The sequence below is a fragment of the Dendrobates tinctorius genome, unplaced genomic scaffold (assembly GCF_039654945.1).
Source record: "Dendrobates tinctorius isolate UK_male_01 unplaced genomic scaffold, ASM3965494v1 ptg000056l, whole genome shotgun sequence".
Taxonomy (NCBI): Eukaryota; Metazoa; Chordata; class Amphibia; order Anura; family Dendrobatidae; genus Dendrobates; species Dendrobates tinctorius.
The window spans coordinates 12245361-12268572 of record NW_027361724.1 but is presented as its reverse complement, the minus strand read 5'-3'; the positions used below and the strand labels follow the sequence as shown (position 1 = coordinate 12268572).

The following is a 23212-nucleotide window of genomic DNA, read 5'->3' as shown; positions in this document are numbered from 1 at the left end:
GAAGAAACGCCAGAATAGAAGGGAGCGAAAAAACCAAGGGCGCGATGTCATTGGCCTCACACCAGGAGAAATAGGCTTTCCAAGTACGGTAATAGATCTTCGAAGAAGGCGGCTTTCTGGCGCGGATCATGGTATGAATTACCCGATCAGAGAATCCTGCCCGTCTCAAAACCTCGGTCTCAACAGCCACGCTGTTAAATTGAGCGACCGAGAATTGGGGTGGCAAATCGGGCCTTGAGACAGCAGATCTGCCCGTCGGGAAGCTTCCAGGGGGCGTCCGCGAGAAGGTTGACAATGTCTGCGAATCAAGACCTTCTGGGCCAATTCGGGGCGATGAGGATGACTGGAATCCCCTCTGCTTTGATTTTCTTCAACAACTTGGGAAGAAGAGGCAGAGGAGGGAACAGGTAGGGGAGCACGAACTGTGACCAAGGGACGGCCAGAGCGTTGGCGCCCACTGCCAGAGGGTCCCGAGACCTGGACACGAATTGTGGGACTTTCCTGTTGAGGCGAGATGCCATGAGGTCTACATCCGGGGTTCCCCACCGACGGCAGAGCAGATGAAACGCCTCCGGATGTAGGGACCATTCCCCTGCCGCGAGACCCTCGCGGCTGAGGAAGTCGGCGGCCCAGTTGTCCACGCCGGGAATGTGAACCGCGGAAATCGTTGGAACAAAGGTCTCTGCCCATTGAAGAATTCTGGACACTTCCGCCAGGGCTGAGACACTCCGTGTCCCCCCTTGGCGGTTGATATACGCCACCGCTGTGGCATTGTCTGTCTGAATCCTGACAGGCAGGCCCTTGAGGCGCCTTTCCCAGTGGACGAGAGCTAGATGGATCGCCCGTATCTCTAGGACATTGATCTGCAGAGCTGATTCCTGAGTCGACCATCGACCCTGAACAGTGTGATTGCAGAACACTGCACCCCAGCCGATGAGGCTGGCGTCCGTAGTGACAATCTGCCAGTGAACGGGAAGAAAAGACCGCCCCAAGAGAATGAGGGGAGACGTCAACCACCAGTTGAGAGACCGCCTGATCCGGCAGGAAAGGCGAACCGGACGATCCAGAGACAGAGCCGACCTGTTCCACCTGGACAATATGGCCTGCTGGAGTGGCCTGGCGTGAAATTGGGCAAAGGGAACTGCCTCTATCGCCGCCACCATCTTCCCCAGGACCCTCATGGCTGTCCTGAGGGATGGAAATCGTGTGATCTGTAATGATCGCACGCCCTGCTGCAGGGAAAGAATCTTGTCTTGTGGGAGAAATACCCTTGACCGACGAGTGTCGAACAGAAGGCCCAGAAACACAAGGCGTTGAGTAGGGACCAGACAGGACTTTTCCCGGTTGACGATCCACCCAAAACTGGACAGGGTGTCTAGAACGATCGCCACACTTAGGCGGGCCTGTTGAAAGGAGGGGGCCTTGATCAGGATATCGTCGAGGTACGGAAAAAAGAACGAGACCTCTGATCTTCAACAAGGCCATCAACGCCGCCATAATCTTCGTGAAGACTCTGGGAGCGGTGGCGAGCCCGAAAGGAAGCGCGACGAACTGGTAATGTTCGTGAAGAATCACAAACCGCAGGAACTTCTGATGTCCGGGAAATATGGGCACAAGTAGATAGGCATCTTGGATGTCTATGGAACCCATGAATTCCTGCTCCTCCATGGAAGCAATTACCGAGCGAACTGACTCCATCCGGAAGTGGCGAAGGCGAACTCTCTTGTTGAGTAACTTGAGATCCAAGATGGGTCGAACTGTCCCGTCCTTTTTCAGCACCACAAACAGGTTTGAATAAAACCCTGTGAAGCGTTCCGATTCGGAAACAGGCACAATCACCCCGGAACTGAGAAGAGAGGCGATGGCCGAACCGAACCCCGGGACCAAGGCCGGATCCCTCGGCGGACGGGATTGTAAGAAACGATCCCGTGGAAGAGAAATGAACTCTATTTTGTATCCTGTTGATACAACCTCTCTGACCCAAGCATCCTCTACTGAGGCGAGCCAGACGTCGCTGAAGAAGAGAAGTCGACCTCCCAATTGGAAGGGACCCACGGGAGACCGATGGTAGTCATGCGGACGTAGACCGTCCAGATGTAGATCTGGACGGTCTTCCCTGGGAAGAGTGGGACCGCCAGAACGGAGTGGGCCTGAAGGACCCACCTTTCTTTCCTGACGTGCCTGTGGCCTTTGCTGGTTGGAAGGGTTTTCCGCCGTATTGAAACGGCGGAGAGTCCAAAAGGGACGAAACTGACGCCTTGGAGGAGGTCTGCGAGGCTTGGAGGGGAGAAGAGAACTCGTACCTCCGGTAGCATCCTTAATAATCTGATCCAATTGTGATCCGAAGAGACGCACTCCCTGAAAAGGCAGATTGGTCAGCGACTTTTTAGAGGACAAGTCCGCCTGCCAGGCCTTGAGCCAAATTGTACGTCGGATTGCCACGATGTTACTTGACGCCTGAACTGCGCAAGATGCGGCATCCAAGGAGGCAGAAAGATGATAATCCCCCGCATGGGAAATCTGATTGGCGAGATCGGCCAAATGCTCTGGTCGTGCCTTATCCAGAATGCCCTGCCGAAGGTCATCTGCCCAAGTGGATATGGCCTTTGCTGCCCAAGAAGAAACAAAGACTGGACATACCGCTGCTGATGCCGCTTCGAAGGCAGATTTTGCTAGAGATTCTATGATCCTATCAGAATCTTTTAGCGACGCCACACCTGACAGCGGAAGGACCGTATTATTAGAAAGTCTGGACACGGGAGGGTCCACCGAGGGAGAAGCGGCCCGGTTGTCCGTGAGCTCTTTAGCAAACGGGTACAGCACGCCGAGACGCTTTCCTCTTTGAAAGCGTCTGGTCGGATCTTCTCTCTCCTTTGTAAAAATCTTTCCAAACTCAGAATGGAAGGGAAACACCCTGGATGGTGTTTCCGCCCGTCTGGACGAAACCTCCTGATCTGAGGATTTCGCAGGGGCGTCAGCGATGTCAAAGGTATGGTGAATCGCGGCAATGAGGTTTTGCACCGTAACCTTCATGTTCGCATCCTGGTCCGAATCCAGCTCTAAGACCCCTTCCGATTCCGAAAGCGCTTCGGCCGACTCGGGGGAGGAGGCCCGAGAGGGAGACTGCTGGGGACTATGGGGTGAGGTAGGACGAGGGGAGGACTCCGCCTGGAGGTCCTGCCTGGGCCTCTTGCGACTGCTGCTGGCTGGCTCAGATGGGACGTCCTGAGACGTGCTGGGTCCCGCCGAAGCTCCCAAGGGCAACTTGTCCAGAACGGCTACTAGGGACTGAGACACCTTGATGAGGTCTGCCACTGACTGTGATTGAGAGGAGGCCCAACCCGGCATGGGGGGGGGCTCACTCGCCCCTGGGGCTATGGATGGCTCCTGAGCGGCGTCGGGCTGGACGCAGAGCGGGTACGATCAGACTTAGCGTTGGACATAGTGAAAAGAGGCAGTGCCGGCCAGTTGGGGGACAGAAGGCAGAGAAGGGTGTCAGTCTGCAGGTGCAGAGCTACTCACGGTCCGGTGTCCCCAAGGGCGACGCTCTCTGATCTGGCTGCAGGATGAGGCCAGGCCAATCCGGCTGAAAAAAAGGCCCAGCGACCGAAATCCGGCAGGGAATGAGGTCCGGCTGGCAGGCTGAGAAGATGGCGACCACCAGGGAAAGGGCGCGCTGAAGGGCGGAGCTCGCCGCAGAGATCCCCTTAGCACCGCCCGCTGTCCAATAGCAGGCTGGTGTGAGGCAAGGGGGCTGGGAAGGCCTAGGACGGGCGGGAGAGAAGCCCGCTTAGAAGAAAGGGGCAGGGGGCGTGGCCGCGACGCAGCGGTAGGCCCGAGAAGAAGCCGGGGCCTAAATTAATGGCGCCGGCCGCCTGTCAGCAGGGGGTCGGCGCGGAAGACGCGCCGCAACCCCGGGCCGCGTCCCTGCTTCCCACAGCCCGACCCCTGTATACCCCTGCAGGGATGAAGAAAAAACAGGGGGGGGGGGGGGGGCGCAGAACAAGGCCCGAAAGAACAGGGGCCTTCATGGATGCGGCGACCGTGGGGAGAAGCGGGCGTGCAGGCCCTACAGTGGTCCCCTGGCGACCGCCTTAGGATGAAAACGCCGGGGGACCGCTAGACCGCATACTCACCCAGGCCGGGGGCCACAATAAAGGTACCTGAGAATCCCACGCTGTCTGTCGTCTTTATGGAATCCACGCCTCGTCCAACCGTCAGGCTCTGGTAGGCGAGATGGTGGGAGGCAAGGACCGTCCGTATAGCTGGCACGCACCTGTGCGAGGCTCCTGGTCCTGCCGCGGAGACCTATGAGGATACGGGGTGGCAGTACACGCCGTACTCATAGTCTCTTTGTGGGAGTACGGATGTGACTGTTCACTCCGTATCCCTCCGAAACCTGTAAAGGAACGACGCATGACGAGGTAGATAGGGGTCTAATAAAAGACCCGTGTCCACCTCCTACTGACACTAAGCTAAACTGAGGAACTTCCTGCCGGTCGGTGGGGTGGACACTGCGGAGGAGGAGCTAACTTTTTTTGTGCATAGTGTCAGCCTCCTAGTGGCAGCAGCAGCATACACCCATGGTCTCTGTCGCCCAATAAGGCGAACGAGAAAAATGCATAATAAATACCACATATCCTTTTCTACTACCCTGAAAGGCTACAAACAGGGACTGATCGTTCCTCCACTGACATATTGTAATATGGCCCTCCTTACATCCAACGTATGGAACTTTTGCTCCTCAGGGTTTCTAGGTTTATCACAATATGATGGCAAGGAGAGCTCCTGAGTCCTATGAAACTTGAGGACCACCTTGGGGAGACACGCCGATCAGGCCAGATCTGGTCTTAGAACCATTGTGTCCTCAAATATCTGAGTATATGGAGGACGTACAGACAGAGCTTGTAGGTCGCTCACTCTACGGGCCGATGTTAAGGCTACTAGTAACACGGTTTTAAGTGTGAGTAGTTTTGGTGACAACTCCTGTAATGGCTCACAGGGGTCTGTGGTTAAAGCCCCCAAGACTAGATTCAGGTCTCAAGGTGGTATCTTTGGGATGATGACCGGCCTAGACCTACCACAAGTTTTTATGAAGCCGGACACCCACCTATTGGACGCTATGTTGCAGTTATATAGGGCCCCGAGAGCTCAGACTTGGACCTTGAGGGTACTGGTTGCTAACCAGAGTTGCAGCCCTGTCTGTAGAAACTCTAGGATAGGTCCCACTGGAGCTACATCTCCTAAAGGTTCCCTCAGGAAGTCAAGGAACTTTTTTCACATTCTACCATAGATTCTGGATGTTATAGGTTTCCTACTCTACAGAGTGGAGACTAACCCTGGTGAGAATCCCTGGCGATTCAGTAGCACCCTCTCAAATTCCAGGCTGCCAGATGGAAGCCCTTCACCTGAGAGTGGACCACTGGTCCCTGGGAAAGAATGTCTGGAACCTCTGGTTAGATCCATGGATCTGTTACTGACCCGAGTCTCAGAAGGGAGAACACCAAGGCCTCTTCGGCCAGAATGGAGCTATGAGAATTATTCTTGCTTGTTCTTCCCCGATTTTCCAGACTACTATCGGAATCATTGTTATCGGGGGGGCCTCTCATGCTCTGTAGACCAACTGAAGCGAGGGAAAGGTACCGCCCTTTTATCTTCAGTAGGGTTCCTGTCCTGACTGGGCAGATCCCCTCTCTCATGTGTGCCGTCATGGGATACGGGAAAATTTTTCTGTAACCAATGTCAATACCAAGACCTTTCTAATGATCTTTTTACTCTTAGACCTGTGACGGGGACAAGGGGGCATCCTGTACGTTTGGAGGAAAGAAGGTTTAAGCATACTCACAGACGCGGATTCTTTACTGTAAGAGCAGTGAGACTATGGAACTCTCTGCCATATGATGTTGTAATGAGTGATTCCCTACTAAAATTTAAGAAGGGACTGGATGCCTTTCTTGAAAAGTATAATATTACAGGGTATATACACTAGTTTCCTTAATATTGCGTTGATCCAGGGAGCTAGTCTGATTGCCGTATGTGGAGTCGGGAAGGAATTTTTTTCCCCCCAAATGTGAAGCTTACTGTTTGCCACATGGGTTTTTTTTTGCCTTCCTCTGGATCAACATGTTAGGGCAAGTTAGGATAGGATATGGGTTGAACTAGATGGACTTAAAAAGTCTCCCTTCAACATTAATAACTATGTTACTATGATTATGTTTTGCAACAATAAGGATGTGAAGGTCTTGAGAAAGCTCACTGGTTTTACCCATCATGAGAGGTTTTTTTGTATCTCACCTTGGTAATGATACTTTTTGATAAGCCATCAGTTGAACCAGCTGATATTTTTCACTAGGTGGCAGGATTACCTTCTAATTTCTGATAGATTTCAGCTGGTGTCATGACTTTTCAAGGCTTTTTCCACCTCTTTCTTAATGTGTTCTTACTTTTTACCTGTGTCATTTCTCATTATCACACAACTTAATTTATGGACATCTATGGCTTGATGTGATTGGCTGGGTTGTTACAGATATCTGGTGAGTGCAATAGCACCTTTAAAAATATATTTTAGGCAGAAAATTGGTGACGTGTTCAATACTTCACCAGCTATACACATACTTTTTAGTAGACTTTTCAGTATTTCCACAAGCCCATCTAGGAATTCATAGCAAGCAGTCTCTTACGAGTCTTGCCAAGTGCCCGTTTGTAAGGCAAGTTAGAAAGCAAGTTCACACTCTGCATTTTTTTGCTGCTTTTATATGCAAATTAAAAGCTGCTCTTTACAGTACCAGAAAAAGCTACACGACTTTAGAAAACTCATGCACACGCTTTTCTGTTTCCTGACTGAATGAGAACTGCAGTGTTTTATCTTATATCTGCAGCACGTCAAATTCTGTGTGTTGTTTCAATCACAGAAAGTAATGAAAAAGTGAAAAAAAAAAAAACCATTGCAAACATTTTAATTGCTTGTGGGTGAAAATATGTAGACCGCTACACACAATCCAAATGCAAAACACAGGCATTTTGATCTGTGTTTTTACTGCAAAAAGCAGGTTGTCACAAAAAAAAAAAAAACACACACACACACACACACACACACACACCAGCCCAAGTCTGTAGATTTTATGTAAATTGTAGAGTGCAGATATACACAGACTATAGAATGGAAAACACATCAAACACCACCACTGCAGCCAATCATTTTGTATGCATTGACATTAGAAAGATGTAGACATTTAATGTGGCAGATAATGGGGAGAAAGGACCGGACATGTGGCATTTCATAATTTAGATAAGTTGCCTCCACAGGTATCTGGAAGCGGCTTCGCCTGCACCTCCCTATTTGGAACACATACTCATTCGGTTAAAGGGTACAAAGGTTGGCAGAAAGATGTTGAAGATAATTCAACTAACCACTACTGAAAAGGTATGGCCACCTCTAGGTCTGTGGGACTATTGTAAAAAAAATACTCTAAACTGCTGATCACAGCTCATTCATGATGGCCACCGATCATGCAGAGTGTGCAGAAGATATATTAAACAAAAAAAGATGCATGCTTATATATTTTAACTTTTCAGTATTGGCAGAAGTATGTTCTGGATAAGCAAACTGCAGATCACATGTTCTCACAAGCAGGGCTGTGGAGTCGGAGTCGTGGAGTCGGAGTCGGTGCTCATTTTGGTGGAGTCGGAGTCGGTATAAAATGGACCGACTCCTAAAATATATAATAAATTGGGTACAGTAATTCAATGCAGGATGTGCTGAATATTTTTTCATAGGAGTTTGGGAAAGTTATGAAATGTCCTATAAATGGCTGTTATATTCCTGATCTAAGGCTACACATTCACACACAGCGTTTTTCCTGTGTTTTTTGAGGATACGTTTTTCAGCTGCAAAAGTTGATCATCTTTTTAAAAAACTGCATCACCTGAAAGGTTTTTGAGCTCATAGATAATGTTACTCAATAGCAAAAGCAGACTAGAAATCTGCTCTATCCATCCATTTATCCATATCTGTCTATCCATATCGTATCTGTACCAAAAAGAATGAAAACCGGGTAGTACACCAATATATATTCTGTTCTATCTAAATATCTTGATTATTGGATCATAAAAATGATTAAATGTCTGAGGTTCACATTGTACTACAATACATTTTTCACTTAAATATAAGCAATATGTGTGGGAGTCGGAGTCGGTGTAAGGGAAATTGAGGAGTCGGAGTCGCAGGTTTGGCTTACCGACTCCACAGCCCTGCTCACAAGTATCAGGAAGTCACTTTACAATTTGCTGTGTACTACAGGATCAAATAATCACCTATCAAAACCCTCTAAAAAAAATTCTTATGTACCTCCCCCCAACTGAGGTCCATTCCTCTTGCTTCTGTTTGTGCCAATACAGCTGAAAAGATCATTTCTGCCTTACTTAACAGTTTTGTAACAGTCTCCCTGCCTCCTGCTTTTGACAGCTGACAAGAAGAAAGCCATCAAAAGCGGCAGGCAGGGTAGCTAGTGTATCCTGTGTGATGCAACTTAATCCCAATATGCAAGGTAAGCTATCACTTGTCCTTAGATTGGTACTCATTCTGCTCAGAGTCCTAAGATTAAAGCTTGCCCCCTCCAGTTTTATGTGGGAAATTTATTCTGCTTTAAGGGAACCAATTCAGACCAGATATCAACAGTGCAGACACCTCAAATAACACGTTTAAGCCTCTACATTCTTTAATAGCATCCTATATTACACTAGCAAGGAAAACAAAACCTTTCTAAAGTGCTGCTTAAGTAGAAACATGAGTGACTTACCTTTGCCGATTTTTTCTAACGCCAAATGACATAAGGGGGTAAACTGGTGAGGATCCTCCTCTGCGCTCTGCAACTGCAAAGAAGAGAACAGTTAGAAGTGTTTATCTGCTAATACGGAAACACATTCTGGAGCATCAAACTATTTTAAGACGATTGAAAATGCGGCCGTCAAAGATAAATGTGACAGGGCTGTGCAACAAGGATGTCTTTCTTGTGATAAAGCCTCAAAACTTTGAGCAGCGCACATGTGAGCACAATAACTTCGGAATAAAATAAGTATATCAATCTTATAAGGAAAAAAAAAAAAAAAAAAATGACAATAGAAGCCAACAATACTTTCCAGAGAACAGAGGAAGTACCTTGTGACACGTTTTAAACAAAGCGGTCCCATTGTTGTAAAAAGCAGCAACTGAAACTATGAATCACACACCGGCTTCCTGTACTGCAAACAGAGGCCTTACAATAGTTTGGCAGGCGCAAGGTCGGGGCGGTAAACATCCATTGTGGGCAGTAAAGGCTTTAGTTGTCCTGTGTGGCATTTAAATCATTGCACACTTGATATCTTAATTTAGCTCTGAATAGCTATCAACATGAAGAAAAAAAAAAAAAAAAGACAAAAATAAGGTGAACAGTAAGGCCATGTTCACACCGTGTTCTACACCCCTTGTAAAAACACAGAAGTTTCCAAGTCAATCCGGGGGGGTGATGCGCCAGCAAAAAGGCAGCTTTTTTTAAGAAACTTGTTTACCACCAAGTGGGCAGGTTCTGCCTGCGGGGGGGGGGTAAAAAAAAAAAAAAAAAAAAAAAAAAAAGCTGAAGCGCAACATGTGAACATAGCCTAAAATAGGGCCATTTCAGACGCTGCGTATACAGTAAAGTAAAACAAAATCCATAACTTGTAGCTGCAAAGTAAAATCAAGAGAACATTACACAGCATGCAAATGGAAAATATGTGCTGCACACTCTGATAAAGCAGGTTTACTCAGGAATAAAGCAAATATGAAACCGCGTGACAGCAATAAGGCACAAACTTAACCAGCTGACCTATATACACACACAGCAAGGCATTATCACAATATAATACACTTGGGATTAGGATCTTGTCCCACAATACTTCAGATTTCAATTTCCACATACGCGAGTCTCAGCAGGGGAACTCTGCGCCAAGGTTGGGGTAGCAGCGAAGGTCGCTAAGCACTTTGATTAGGCCCTGCGCCCTTAATCAAAAGAGTACTGTCCCGAATCACTTGGGTCTGCAAGTTTCCATTTTAAATAAAGTTTATTTTATTGTAACGTACAGTGCCTGCATCTCAGTGTGCGCAGCATTACCTTCTCTAGCCCAGCATGGTGCGGAAGCAGGGTTCCCGTTCTGCTTGGCAGGGCTGTGGAGTCTAAGGCCTGTTTCACACTTCCGTTTTTGTGTCCGCCAAACGGATCCGTTTCCGTTTTTTTGACGGAAACTGATGCAAACGGATCCGTTTTTTTAAAAACGGATCCGTTTTTTTGACGGATCCGCGGTAACCGTAATGGAAGTCTATGGGACAAAAAAAACGGATCCTGCCAAAAATGGCGGATCCGTTTTTTTACGGAAAACAACGGATTTTGACGGATTTGAAAAAACGGAAGTGTGAAACAGGCTTAAGCCAAACCTCCAACTCCTCAATTTCCATGACACAGACTCCACCAAAATGGGCTCCGACTCCACAGCCCTGCTGCTTGGTCCTCCTGGTTAGTACAGCCTCCTGCTTTCAGCTTGAGCAGAATGTCTGCACACAGGGGAGGTATCTCCACTCCTCTCCTACACCACATACTCAACGGCCATCAATTCAAGCTATTGTTTGTCAGAGAAGCAGTGACAGGAGGTGGCCCTGTCCATTAGTGATGGAGAGTCTGAAGCTCCGTGTTGGTTGATCGGTGCAGTATCGGATTTCTCATCCGCATACTGCACCGAGCATAGACACAATCTTGTCGTCTCTTCAGAGAGGAAGAGGACTAACTAGCGCCATCTATTGGAAGTAGCAATCCTAAAAGTTAATATCAGCCCTTTAACAAGCCTTGCAATATGAATTAGGATAAAAGCCAAATCAGAATCTCATTTAGCAGACAGGGTTTGGGGGTATTGCCCATCAGTGCAAAGTATGAGATCTGATTTGGCTGGGTGAGAGGCTAAGACTGGGCTCTCAGGTGTAAGCTTTCTCCTTATTTATTCACTCTCCATAACTTCTGCTCAAGTACCTAGTGCAATTAATTCCACAGACAGACAATGCCATCACTGTCCCCTTTGGGGCTCACAAACTAGCTTCCCCATCAGTATTTCTTTGGAATGTAGGAGGAAACATGGGGAGAACATACAAGCTCCTTGCAGATGTTGTCATGGATGAGATTTGATCCTAGGACCCCAGCGCTGCAAAGCTACACTGCTAACCACTGAACCACCTTGCCGCCCTAGACCAAGGGCTGTGGAGTCGGTAAGTCAAACCTGCGACTCAGACTCCTCAATTTCCCTTACACCAACTCCGACATATATTGCTTATATTTAAGTGAAAAATTTATTGTAGTACAATGTGAACATCAGACATTTAATCATTTCTATGATACAATAATCAAGATATTTAGAACAGAATATATATTTATTGGAATACAACTTTAGAACACAAAAAACTGGAATAAACTGTAAATACGTAATACACTATGTAATATCGATTACATATAAACAGTACAGACCAAAAGTTGGACACCTTCTCATTCAAAGAGTTTTCTTTATTTTCATGACTATGAAAATTGTAGATTCACTCTGAAGGCATCAAAACTATGAATTAGCACATGTGGAATTATATAATTAACAAAAAAGTGTGAAACTGAAAATATGTCTTATATTCTAGGTTCTTCAAAGTAGCCACCTTTTGCTTTGATTACTGCTTTGCACACTCTTGGCATTCTCATGATGAGCTTCAAGAGGTAGTCACCAGAAATGGTCTTCCAACAGTCTTGAAGGAGTTCCCAGAAATGCTTAGCACTTGTTGGCCCTTTTGCCTTCACTCTGCGGTCCAGCTCACCCCAAACCATCTCGATTGGGTTCAGGTCTGGTGACTGTGGATGCCAGGTCATCTGGCGTAGCACCCCATCACTCTCCTTCTTGGTCAAATAGCCCTTACACAGCCTAGAGGTGTGTTTGGGGTCATTGTCCTGTTGGAAAATAAATGATGGTCTAACTGAAGGCATACTGAAACAGCATGCTGTGGTAGCCATGCTGGTTCAGTATGCCTTCAATTTTGAATAAATCCCCAACAGTGTCAACAGCAAAGCACCCCCACACCATCACAAAACCTCCATGCTTCACAGTGGGAACCAGGCATGTAGAATCCATCCGTTCACCTTTTCTGCATCGCATAAAGACACAGTGGTTGGAACCTAAGATCTCAAATTTGAACTCAGAAAAAAGCACAGATTTCCACTGGTCTAATGTCCATTCCTTGTGTTCTTTAGCCCAAACAAGTCTCTTCTGCTTGTTGCCTGTCCTTAGCAGTGGTTTCCTAGCAGCTATTTTACCATGAAGGCCTGCTGCACAAAGTCTCCTCTTAACAGTTGTTGTAGAGATGTGTCTGCTGCTAGAACTCTGTGTGGCATTGACCTGGTCTCTAATTTGAACTGCTGTTAACCTGCGATTTCTGAGGCTGGTGACATGGATGAACTTATCCTCCGCAGCAGAGGTGACTCTTGGTCTTCCTTTCCTGGGGCGGTCCTCATGTGAGCCAGTTTCTTTGTAGCGCTTGATGGTTTTTGCCACTACACTTGGGGACACTTTCAAAGTTTTCCCAATTTTTCAGACTGACTGACCTTCATTTCTTAAAGTAATGATGGCCACTTGTTTTTCTTTACTCAGCTGCTTTTTTCTTGCCATAATACAAATTCTAACAGTCTATTCAGTAGGACTATCAGCTGTGTATCCACCAGACTTCTGCACAATACAACTGATGGTTCCAACCCCATTTAGAAGGCAAGAAATCCCACTTATTAAACCTGACAGGGCACACCTGTGAAGTGAAAACCATTTCCAGTGACTACCTCTTGAAGCTCATCAAGAGAATGCCAAGAGTGTGCAAAGCAGTAATCAAAGCAAAAGGTGGCTACTTTGAAGAACCTAGAATATAAGACATTTTCAGTTGTTTCCCACTTTGTTAGAGTATATAATTCCACATGTGTTAATTCACAGTTTTGATGCCTTCAGAGTGAATCTACAATTTTCAGTCATGAAAATAAAGAAAACTCTGAATGAGAAGGTGTGTCCAAACTTTTGGTCTGTACTGTGTATGTGTTATATAATATAACACTATAACTTAGCTAAGACAAAGCCTAGATCCTCAGGCTACATGGGCGTGGCCAGGATCAAACCTGGGGGTGGGGGGGGGGAACCTCATATTGCACACCTCAGCTGCTGCAGAAGCTCATACTGCACACGCCTACACTTGAAAATAAAGACTGCACCATAAGAAGATGTGGTGAATGCAGTCTATTTATTCCAACTATCAATTCATGTTGATGTGTTACTGAAGACGAGCAATGCCTGTCCTGGGCATCCTTTTGGGCAGCTACCTGACTGGTGCTTAAAAAAAAAAAAAAAAAAAAGTGTTCGTCTGTGTGCTACCCGGCTTTCATTCTTTTTGGTACAGATAAGATATGGATAGACAGATATGGGTAAATGGATAGATATCAAAAGCAGATTAGAAATCTGCTCTATTGAAAACATTATCTATGAGCTCGAAAACCTTTCAGGTGATGCGGTTTTTTAAAAATCTGATCTGTTTTTGCAGCTGAAAAACGTATCCTCAAAAAATGCAGCAAAAACACTGTGAATGTAGCCTTAGATCAGGAATAGAACAGCCATTTATAGGACATTTCATAACTTTCCCAAATTCCTATGAAAAAATATTCAGCACATTCTGCATTAACTACTGTACCCAATTTATTATTTTAGGAGTTGGTCCATTTTATACCGACTCCACCAAAATGACCACCGACTCCGCAGCACTGCCTAGAACTGTGGCACATAGCGCGAAAAAATTGTCCAATTCCTGCCACCAGCACTGTAGGCAGTAAGATACTCTGAAATATAGCTATCTTGAGCCAAGGATTAAGTTTTAAAGGGATCCAGCCTAAAATTAAGGAAAAGTCTTAGACCGATGGGAGGCGCACTCAGACAATAAGAGACTCACCACCTTTAAGTGTATGCTTCCACAAAAAAAAAAGAAAAATAATAAAGAAACTAAATAGAATATCTAAAATGAAGGCCCAACTGAAATACAGAAAAATCTAATACCAAGTTCACTCAAGCAAAATAAGAGAAAGCCAGTTTCCACATCACAGCCACAAGATAGCAGTGTTCACCTGGAAATGGTAAGCTTTGTTCAGCAGATCAGAGCGGCTTTACTATAAATACTCCAAGCAGAACATAAATCCGACAGATGGAAGATTCCCAAATGATAATAGTTTTAAAAATAGCAAGAACTGCTGCGACCCCAGCAAATAAAAATAAAGTATCAATAGACTAGTTTTGCATCTTGATTGGGGACATATACAAGGAAAAAGAAAAATCCCACAACACAAAGTGTAGCTCTCACGACCCCGATCACGTCTCTTATTAAAGGAAACCTGTCACCAACTTTTTGCCCCTCTTTGTAGACAAGAGAACCATTTAAGCGATATAGTAATGTGGAGAACTGGCAAATAAAAGAGCACAAAATAGGGTTTTAGCTGTAAAACAAGTACAGACACATGGATCTGCTCACCTGGTAGTGTTGCACCTAAGCAACATCGCATGTATCAGCTGCTGCAGGACACGACTCTCAGACTTTGGAGAGAACCTATCCGGGTGAAGTGTCACTTGATGCGCTGCTGATATAGTAAACGAATATTTTCCTTGAAAACGTTTAAGCAGGTTTACAGAGTCAACGCGTTTTGAGGTCAACGCAGAACCTCTTCCTCAGGACAAAAAAGGTTTTTAGTCCTGATGAAGAGGTCCTGCGTAGACCTCGAAACGCGTCGACTCTGTAAACCTGTTTAAAGTTTAAAGGAAATTATTAGTATATTCCATTTATCAGCAGCTCATCAAGCGACACTTCACTCGGATAGGTTCTCTCACTTCAGCGATATGTCATTGTGCTGCTTCGTGACGTTTGTATACAAATCAGTTCACCACTAGAAAACTAGTAAATCTGCTGCCATGCCTCATATTCATGAGCTCTATATAACCCCTGCCCCCAATATGAATTGGTAGCTTTCTGGGTACACTGCATAGGCAGAAAGCTGCCAATCAGTGGTGGGAGCGGGGTCATACCGATATCAGCAATGGTAGATCTGCAGCCGATTAAACAGTAATTTCATCAAAACGGCTGGAGCAGCCCAGTGATGCACGGCTGGAGCAGCCCAGTGATGCACGGCTGGAATCAGGGTGTCAGAAGTATAATGAAAAGGCTGATGGGGTAACAACAACCGGGTGACAGATTCCCTTTTATACAATTGCTTTAATCATGAACATGTAATTGAGGAATCTTAACTTTGTGTTGTACCGTTTGTTATCCTTCTGAGACATTATGAATAAATTGATAGCTGGCTCCCTTGTGAAAAGGTTGCTTACAACAGTGGACAAACCCTTAAAGGGCAACTTTCCGGCAGCATTTTTGATCACAAAAACCACCACTGGCCGAATTCCTGCATACTTGGCAGCTCATGGAAAAAGGCTAGATATCCTGAACACAAAATCATCAACATCTCTTGAAATCTCCCACAAAAGGGTGGTGCTATATATAATAAGAAGAGGCAAGTAGCACACTTTAGCAGTTAAAGTAGGTCCTGGATTTGGAGGAGATGGTATGTCACCCAAAGCTTGATACACAGGGACAATCAATCATGTCACATTGGGTGGGATTGGGGGACTGGTCTGCTTGTCTTTCAGCCAAGTGTCCCACCTCAGTGACTGCAGAAAGTTAGCACACATGGGGATTCAAGTTTAATGGCCAAAAGAAGAAGACCTCAAAGCAAGGATTTAATTACACATCGCACCTTTGGCCTTTACAGGCTGTTTCCCTGCACACTGATGGATACTCAGTTAACTCATTCGGCAGCAAGCTGTGAACTGCTTCAACATCCATTTTATCACATGAAACTCTCTAAGGCTGTGTGCACACGCTGCGGACTTTGCTGCGGTGTACAGTACCATTATTCCCTATGGGAATCAAAAACCGCAATGTAGACGGTGCGGAATTTTCAGCGCAGATTATCTGCGGTTTTCAATCCGCAGAAAGAATTGACAGGTATCAGGTAAAACCGCAGGTATTTTGACCTGCGGTTTCACCTGCGGATTTTACAAAATCCGCAGCATGTGCACACAGCCTAAACGAGCTCAGAAAGAAAGATGGGGGGGGGGGGGGGGGGTGTCACAAAATTTAGCTCAACTTTGATGCGGTCCGATCATAAATCAGCACAGTACAGATCAGAGACATAAGAGAATAAACGGCGTCGACAAAACCCACTTATTTCTATAGTGACAGATTCTTAGTCAACTCATTCATGAAATAATTTGCAGGAACACATTTCGCCTGTAGGAAGCCAAAGAGTCAATATGTTTACTGAAATCCAACATTTTTTGCCTGAAAAAAAAAACAAAAAAAAAAAAAAACCTCCCATCCTTGAAGATGTCCAACAATACAACATGGGAGAGGTCTACAAATGCTCAATAGTGAGAGAGGGAGGTTTGTTGCTAGACATGTATCCCACAAAGAGGAGACTTTACAGTTATTTACCAGGGCTGTGGAGTCGGTAAGCCAAACCTGCGACTCTGACTCCTCAATTTCCCTTACACCGACTCCGACACATATTGCTTATATTTAAGTGAAAAATTTATTGTAGTACAATGTGAACCTCAGACATTTAATCATTTTTATGATCCAATAATCAAGATATTTAGATAGAACAGAATATATATTGGTGTACTACCCGGTTTTCATTCTTTTTGGTACAGATACGATATGGATAGACAGATATGGATAAATGGATAGAGCAGATTTCTAGTCTGCTTTTGCTATTGAAAACATTATCTATGAGTTCAAAAACCTTTCAGGTGATGGAGTTTTTTAAAAAGATGATCAGCTTTTGCAGCTGAAAAACGTATCCTCAAAAAACGCAGGAAAAACGCTGTGTGTGAATGTAGCCTTAGATTAGATAGGACATTTCATAACTTTCCCAAACTCCTATGAAAAAATATTCAGCACATCCTGCATTGAATTACTGTACCCAATTTATTATATATTTTAGGAGTCGGAGTCGGTCCATTTTATACCGACTCCAACTCCACCAAAATTAGCACCGACTCCGACTCCACAGCCCTGTTATTTACACTATCCCCTAGGTTATATAAAGTATTGCTAGTTACTTTATTTTGTCTCTGTACTGGTATTTTTTTGCCACCACTACAGGGCAAGTTGGAAGAGCCAGGTAAAGTGCCACAAATGGCACATCTTTGGATGCACCAATTGTGGGGCGATTGTGGGCTGCTATGTTTAGGTTGGTGAGGGCCAAAATCCATGGGCCTCGCCAGCCTGAGAATACCAGGCCGCAGCCATCTGCTTTTTCCTTGGCTGGTTAAGAAAAATAGGAGGACCCCACGCTATTTTTTTTTGGAGGGAATCACACTCTTTTTGCTAACCATCAAAGATAAGGAGACTGCTACAGCCTGGTATTATCAGGCTGGTAACATTCATGGATATTGGATCATTACCAGCCTGAAATTCCAGCCCCAGTAGTCTGCTTTACTCTGGCTGGTTAACAAAGGGTGACCCCATGCCATTTTTTATTTTTTTTTTTTTTATTAAAAAAAGGAGGGGATCTCTGTGCTTTCCTCCACATCTTGTGTCATGTAAATTAGTACACATGTGTAGTAAGCGGCGTTCCTGCACTTAAGGACTAGAAATATAATGCGGTTTTACTGCATCTAAAGAAAGTGTATGGGTAATTTACGCAGAGAATGAGCATCTCCCCTACATAAATTCACATGGTTCGGGCTGGAAAGACGCATTGCATGTTCATTGATCCACCCCCATGCTTAATGGTAGGTGAGAGGTTTTCCTGAAGTTCTGTGCCCCTTTTTTCTCCACACATACCTTTGATCATTGTGGCCAAAGTTCTATTTTAACCTCATCGGTCCACAGAATTGGTTTCCAAAATGCATCCGGTTTGTCAAGATGTTCTTTTGCATACTTCTGAAGCTCAATTTTATGGTGAGGACACAGGAAAGGTTTTCTTCTGATGACTCTTCCATGAAGGCCATATTTGCGCAGGTGTCTGAACAGTAGAACAATGTACCAAAAGTCCAGAGTCTGACTGCAAAAGACCTTCAGAAAGATTTAGCAAACGGGGGTTCCAATTTGATTCTGTAGTAATCCTACGACCAGCCCCCCACTTAAATTTTGCTTGGTCTTCCAGACCTTATCTTGACCTCCACTGGTCCTGAAACAGCCATTTCTTAATTACATTTCAAACTGAGGAAAGGGAAACTTGAAAAGGCTGTGCCATCTCCTTTCAGCCTTCTCCTGCTTTGTGGGCCTCTACCATTTTAATTTTCAGAGTGCTAGGCAGCTGCTTAGAAGAACCCATGACTGCTGTTTTTTGGCGCAAGAATAGAGGCCGAGTTTTCATAAAGCTGGGAAATTTGCATCAAGACATAACCCTAACAAGCTAAATTAAAGGATGAGGCACTGCACAGTGTGCGCTGGGGGGAGAATGACAGCAGATTTGATTTAGACTGGACAACCCATTTAAGAGGATAAAAATTGATGGGACTGCTTCTTTAAGAGCACAATGTGGAGACAAAAAGCCAGAGAAGACCTGGCACGTTTCTGAACACCAAACCTGATTATTTTCTTTAGTCATAGGACTCACTGTGCTTCATGTCCATCCATTTTCAAGCCTGTGACATCAACAAGTTTTCAACATTTCTTTTTGGTGGTATATTAAAAAGGAAATGTAAGCTTATCTAATGCTGCAGGGAACACATGGCATTGAGTGACCAAACCCATATGAAAAAAAACAAGTGACATTTACAGTTTCTGGAAAAAATTAAATTCACAGAAAGGGAGAAGTCTTCCTTTGTTTAAAAGTCGACTACCAACCCAAACTTCTGTTTCCTGTCACCAATACACTCGTCATTTTCAGAGTAACAGCCTATTAATAGCAAAAGCAAGATTTTCCTAAATAATCAACAAGAATTCTGAAGATACAAGAAACCTGCAAATTCATTTAAAAAAAATAAAAAATATAAAGGGGGCATGGGTGACTTAAAAAGCTGCTTGCTGGCATACAATCCTGGATCAAAGAAGAACATATCAGTTCAAATATCTATACACAGATCCACATGAAGAACAGTATTCCAGAAGAAACCATTACCTAAAACTAGTGTGTGCACGTGGCTCCCTGGAAGCTGGAAGGGTAGCTACAGGGAGCAGGGTTGTGGAGTCGGAGTCGTGGAGTCGGAATAAAATGGTCCGACTCCTAAAATATATAATAAATTGGGTACAGTAGTTCAATGCAGAATGTGCTGAATATTTTTTCATAGGAATTTGGGAAAGTTATGAAATGTCCTATAAATGGCTGTTCTATTCCTGATCTAAGGCTACATTCACACACAGCGTTTTTCCTGCGTTTTTTGAGGATACGTTTTTCAGCTGCAAAAGCAGATCAGCTTTTTAAAAAACCGCATCACCTGAAAGGTTTGAGCTCATAGATAATGTTTTCAATAGCAAAAGCAGATTAGAAATCTGCTCTATATATCCATATCTGTCTATCCATATCATATCTGTGCCAAAAAGAATGAAAGCCGGGTAGCACACAGAGTAACACTTTTTTAGCACCAGTCAGGTACACCTCATAGCTGCCCAAAAGGACGCCCAGGACAGGCATTGCTCGTCTTCAGTAACACATCAACATCAATTGATAGTTGGAATAAATAAGACTGCATTCATCACATCTTCTTAAGGTGCAGGCTTTATTTTCAAGTGTAGGGGTGTGAAGTATGAGGTTCTGCAGCAGCTGAGGTGTGCAGTATGAAATTCTGCAGAACAGTATGAGGTTCTGCCCCCCCCAGGTTTGATCCTGGCTACGCCCATAGTGTGGATGTAGCCTGAGGATCTAGGCTTTATCTTGGCCGAGATAAGCGAGTGTATGTGTATAATATATATATATATATATATATATATATATATATATATATATATATATATATATACATACACACACATTTTTTATATATATATATATATATATATATATATATATATATATATATATATATATATATATACACACACACACAGTACAGACCAAAAGTTTGGACACCTTCTCAATCAAAGCGTTTACTTTATTTTCATGACTATGAAAATTGTAGATTCACTCTGAAGGCATCAAAACTATGAATTAACACATGTGGAATTATATAATTAACAAAAAAGTGTGAAACAACTGAAAATACTGTATGTCTTATATTCTAGGTTCTTCAAAGTAGCCACCTTTTGCTTTGATTTCTGCTTTGCACACTCTTGGCATTCTCTTGATGAGCTTCAAGAGGTAGTCACTGGAAATGGTTTTCACTTCACAGGTGTGCCCTGTCAGGTTTAATAAGTGGGATTTCTTGCCTTATAAATGAGGTTGGGACCATCAGTTGTGTTGTGCAGAAGTCTGGTGGATACACAGCTGACAGTCCTACTGAATAGACTGTTAGAATTTGTATTATGGCAAGAAAAAAGCAGCTAAGAAAAACGAGTGGCCATCATTACTTTAAGAAATGAAGGTCAGTCAGTCCGAAAAATTGGGAAAACTTTGACAGTGTCCCCTAGTGCATTGGCAAAAACCATCAAGCGCTACAAAGAAACTGGCTCACATGAGGACCGCCCCAGGAAAGGAAGACCAAGAGTCACCTCTGCTGCGGAGGATAAGTTAATCCATGTCACCAGCCTCAGAAATCGCAGGTGAACAGCAGCTCAAATTAGAGACCAGGTCAATGCCACACAGAGTTCTAGCAGCAGACACATCTCTACAACAACTGTTAAGAGGAGACTTTGTGCAGCAGGCCTTCATGGTAAAATAGCTGCTAGGAAACCACTGCTAAGGACAGGCAACAAGCAGAAGAGACTTGTTTGGGCTAAAGAACACAAGGAATGGACATTAGACCAGTGGAAATCTGTGCTTTGGTCTGATGAGTCCAAATTTGAGATCTTTGGTTCCAACCACCATGTCTTTGTGCGACGCAGAAAAGGTGAACGGATGGACTCTACATGCCTGGTTCCCACCGTGAAGCATGGAGGAGGAGGTGTGATGGTGTGGGGATGCTTTGCTGGTGACACTGTTGGGGATTTATTCAAAATTGAAGGCATACTGAACCAGCATGGCTACCACAGCATCTTGCAGCGGCATGCTATTCCATCCAGTTTGTGTTTAGTTGGACCATCATTTATTTTTCAACAGGACAATGACCCCAAACACACCTCCCGGCTGTGTAAGGGCTATTTGACCAAGAAGGAGAGGGATGGGGTGCTACGCCAGATGACCTGGCCTCCACAGTCACCAGACCTGAACCCAATCGAGATGGTTTGGGGTGAGCTGGACCGCAGAGTGAAGGAAAAAGGGCCAACAAGTGCTAAGCATCTCTGGGAACGCCTTCAAGACTGTTAGAAGACCATTTTCGGTGACTACCACTTGAAGCTCATCAAGAGAATGCCGAGAGTGTGCAAAGCAGTAATCTAAGCAAAAGGTGTCTACTTTGAAGAATCTAGAATATAAGACATATTTTCAGTTGTTTCACACTTTAGTTATATAATTCCACATGTGTTAATTCATAGTTTTGATGCCTTCAGAGTGAATCTGCAATTTTCATAGTCATGAAAATAAAGAAAACTCTCTGAATGAGAAGGTGTGCCCAAACTTTGGTCTGTACCGTATACATGTACATGTATACAGTGTATTACATATTTACAATTTATTACAGTTTTTTGTGTTCTAAAGTTGTATTCCAATAAATATATATTATGTTCTATCTAAATATCTTGATTATTGGATCATAGAAATGATTAAATGTCTGATGTTCACATTGTACTACAATAAAATTTTCACTTAAATATAAGCAATATATGTCGGAGTCGTGGTGTCAGAGTCGGTGTAAGGGAAATTGAGGAGTCAGAGTCGCAGGTTTGGCTTACTCCACAGCCCTGACGGAGAAAAAAATAAATAAATAAAAGATTATTTTCTCTGTTGCCACTTGCTTTAGTCATTGGGGCGGTGCAGACCACACCTCTGACCAATATACAGCCATGCTCACTGTATGGAGAGTAGTGACTAACCACCTGCCTGCACCAGCCCTAGCGACTAAGAGGCTACAAGGAGAATAAAACTCACATTTATCCCTGCAGCTGTCTACATAATGATTAAAAGAAAAAACTTACCAGATTAACCCCAAATCTGCTGGTAAATAGCATTTCTCAAGATGACAGGTTACCTTTAAAACCTGGCAATGTACCAGACTTTTAGACAGACTTACTAGACTGCCCTATAACAGCAGTGAATTAACCCAGATACGATTTATATCTGCTTTTGTAAAGAACGTGTAGAAAGTATGTAAAAATTTCTCGAGAAATCAAAAACTTCCCCATTCCTCGGTTGAATTGCAGAGCGAACCGGAAGGCGTGTGCAAACTAAGGAGTTTTACACACATTTCCTCAAATTCAGTGTACGTGGAAATGTATTTTATGACTGGTAGAGTCAACATATGTTCCTGTTCTTTACATATGCTGCATTATTTCTACACAATGTCTAGACCTGTGGTTTGCAAATTGTGGCTTTGAACAAAGTCTTCAAATACAGGGAAAAAAGACCAACAAAATGAAAGAAAGATAGCAAGACAATACTGCTAAGGGTATGTTCCCACGGTCAGTAAACGCTGCGGGAAAACCGCATTATCTTTCTAGTAACGTGCGTATTAAGTGCGGAAACGCAGCTTACTGCGCTTGAAACCAATTTAAAGGTGTACCTTGTTTCAACCGGAAGTTCACCTACACTGCACTTATCGCGATGAGCTGAGCTGAGCGCGAGAACTGCCATGCACATGACTGCCGGGGACCACGTTACCTCCTCCAGTGATAATCTTCAAGCTCCACTGTGTTCTGGATGTCAGGTTGAATGGTGGCCTTTTGCCGAATGGTGGCATTATGCAACCAGAAGTAGCAGAGCTGGAGTCTTCTTGGGACAGTATGTATATCTTCTTCGCAGACAGGTAAGGATATTGTTGCTTTATTTTAATTCTCTTCCTCGCGACGAGGGCATCGGTGGAATAGGCAATGCAGTAAGTATGGTTTAATTAATATCTATTAAAGGAG

The 23212-nt window shown here is 44.4% G+C and overlaps 1 protein-coding gene across 2 annotated transcripts in view; it reads right to left on the bottom strand.

Annotated features, from left to right (window-relative positions):
• The window catches only part of ITPRID2 (ITPR interacting domain containing 2), a 102789-nt gene that overhangs the window by 19657 nt on the left and 59920 nt on the right, over nucleotides 1–23212 (bottom strand). For both annotated transcript variants that reach the window (XM_073577493.1, XM_073577494.1), the window contains exon 10: nucleotides 8799–8871. In XM_073577493.1, the coding sequence (XP_073433594.1) occupies nucleotides 8799–8871 (73 nt within the window). The remainder of the gene's footprint in view (nucleotides 1–8798; nucleotides 8872–23212) is intronic.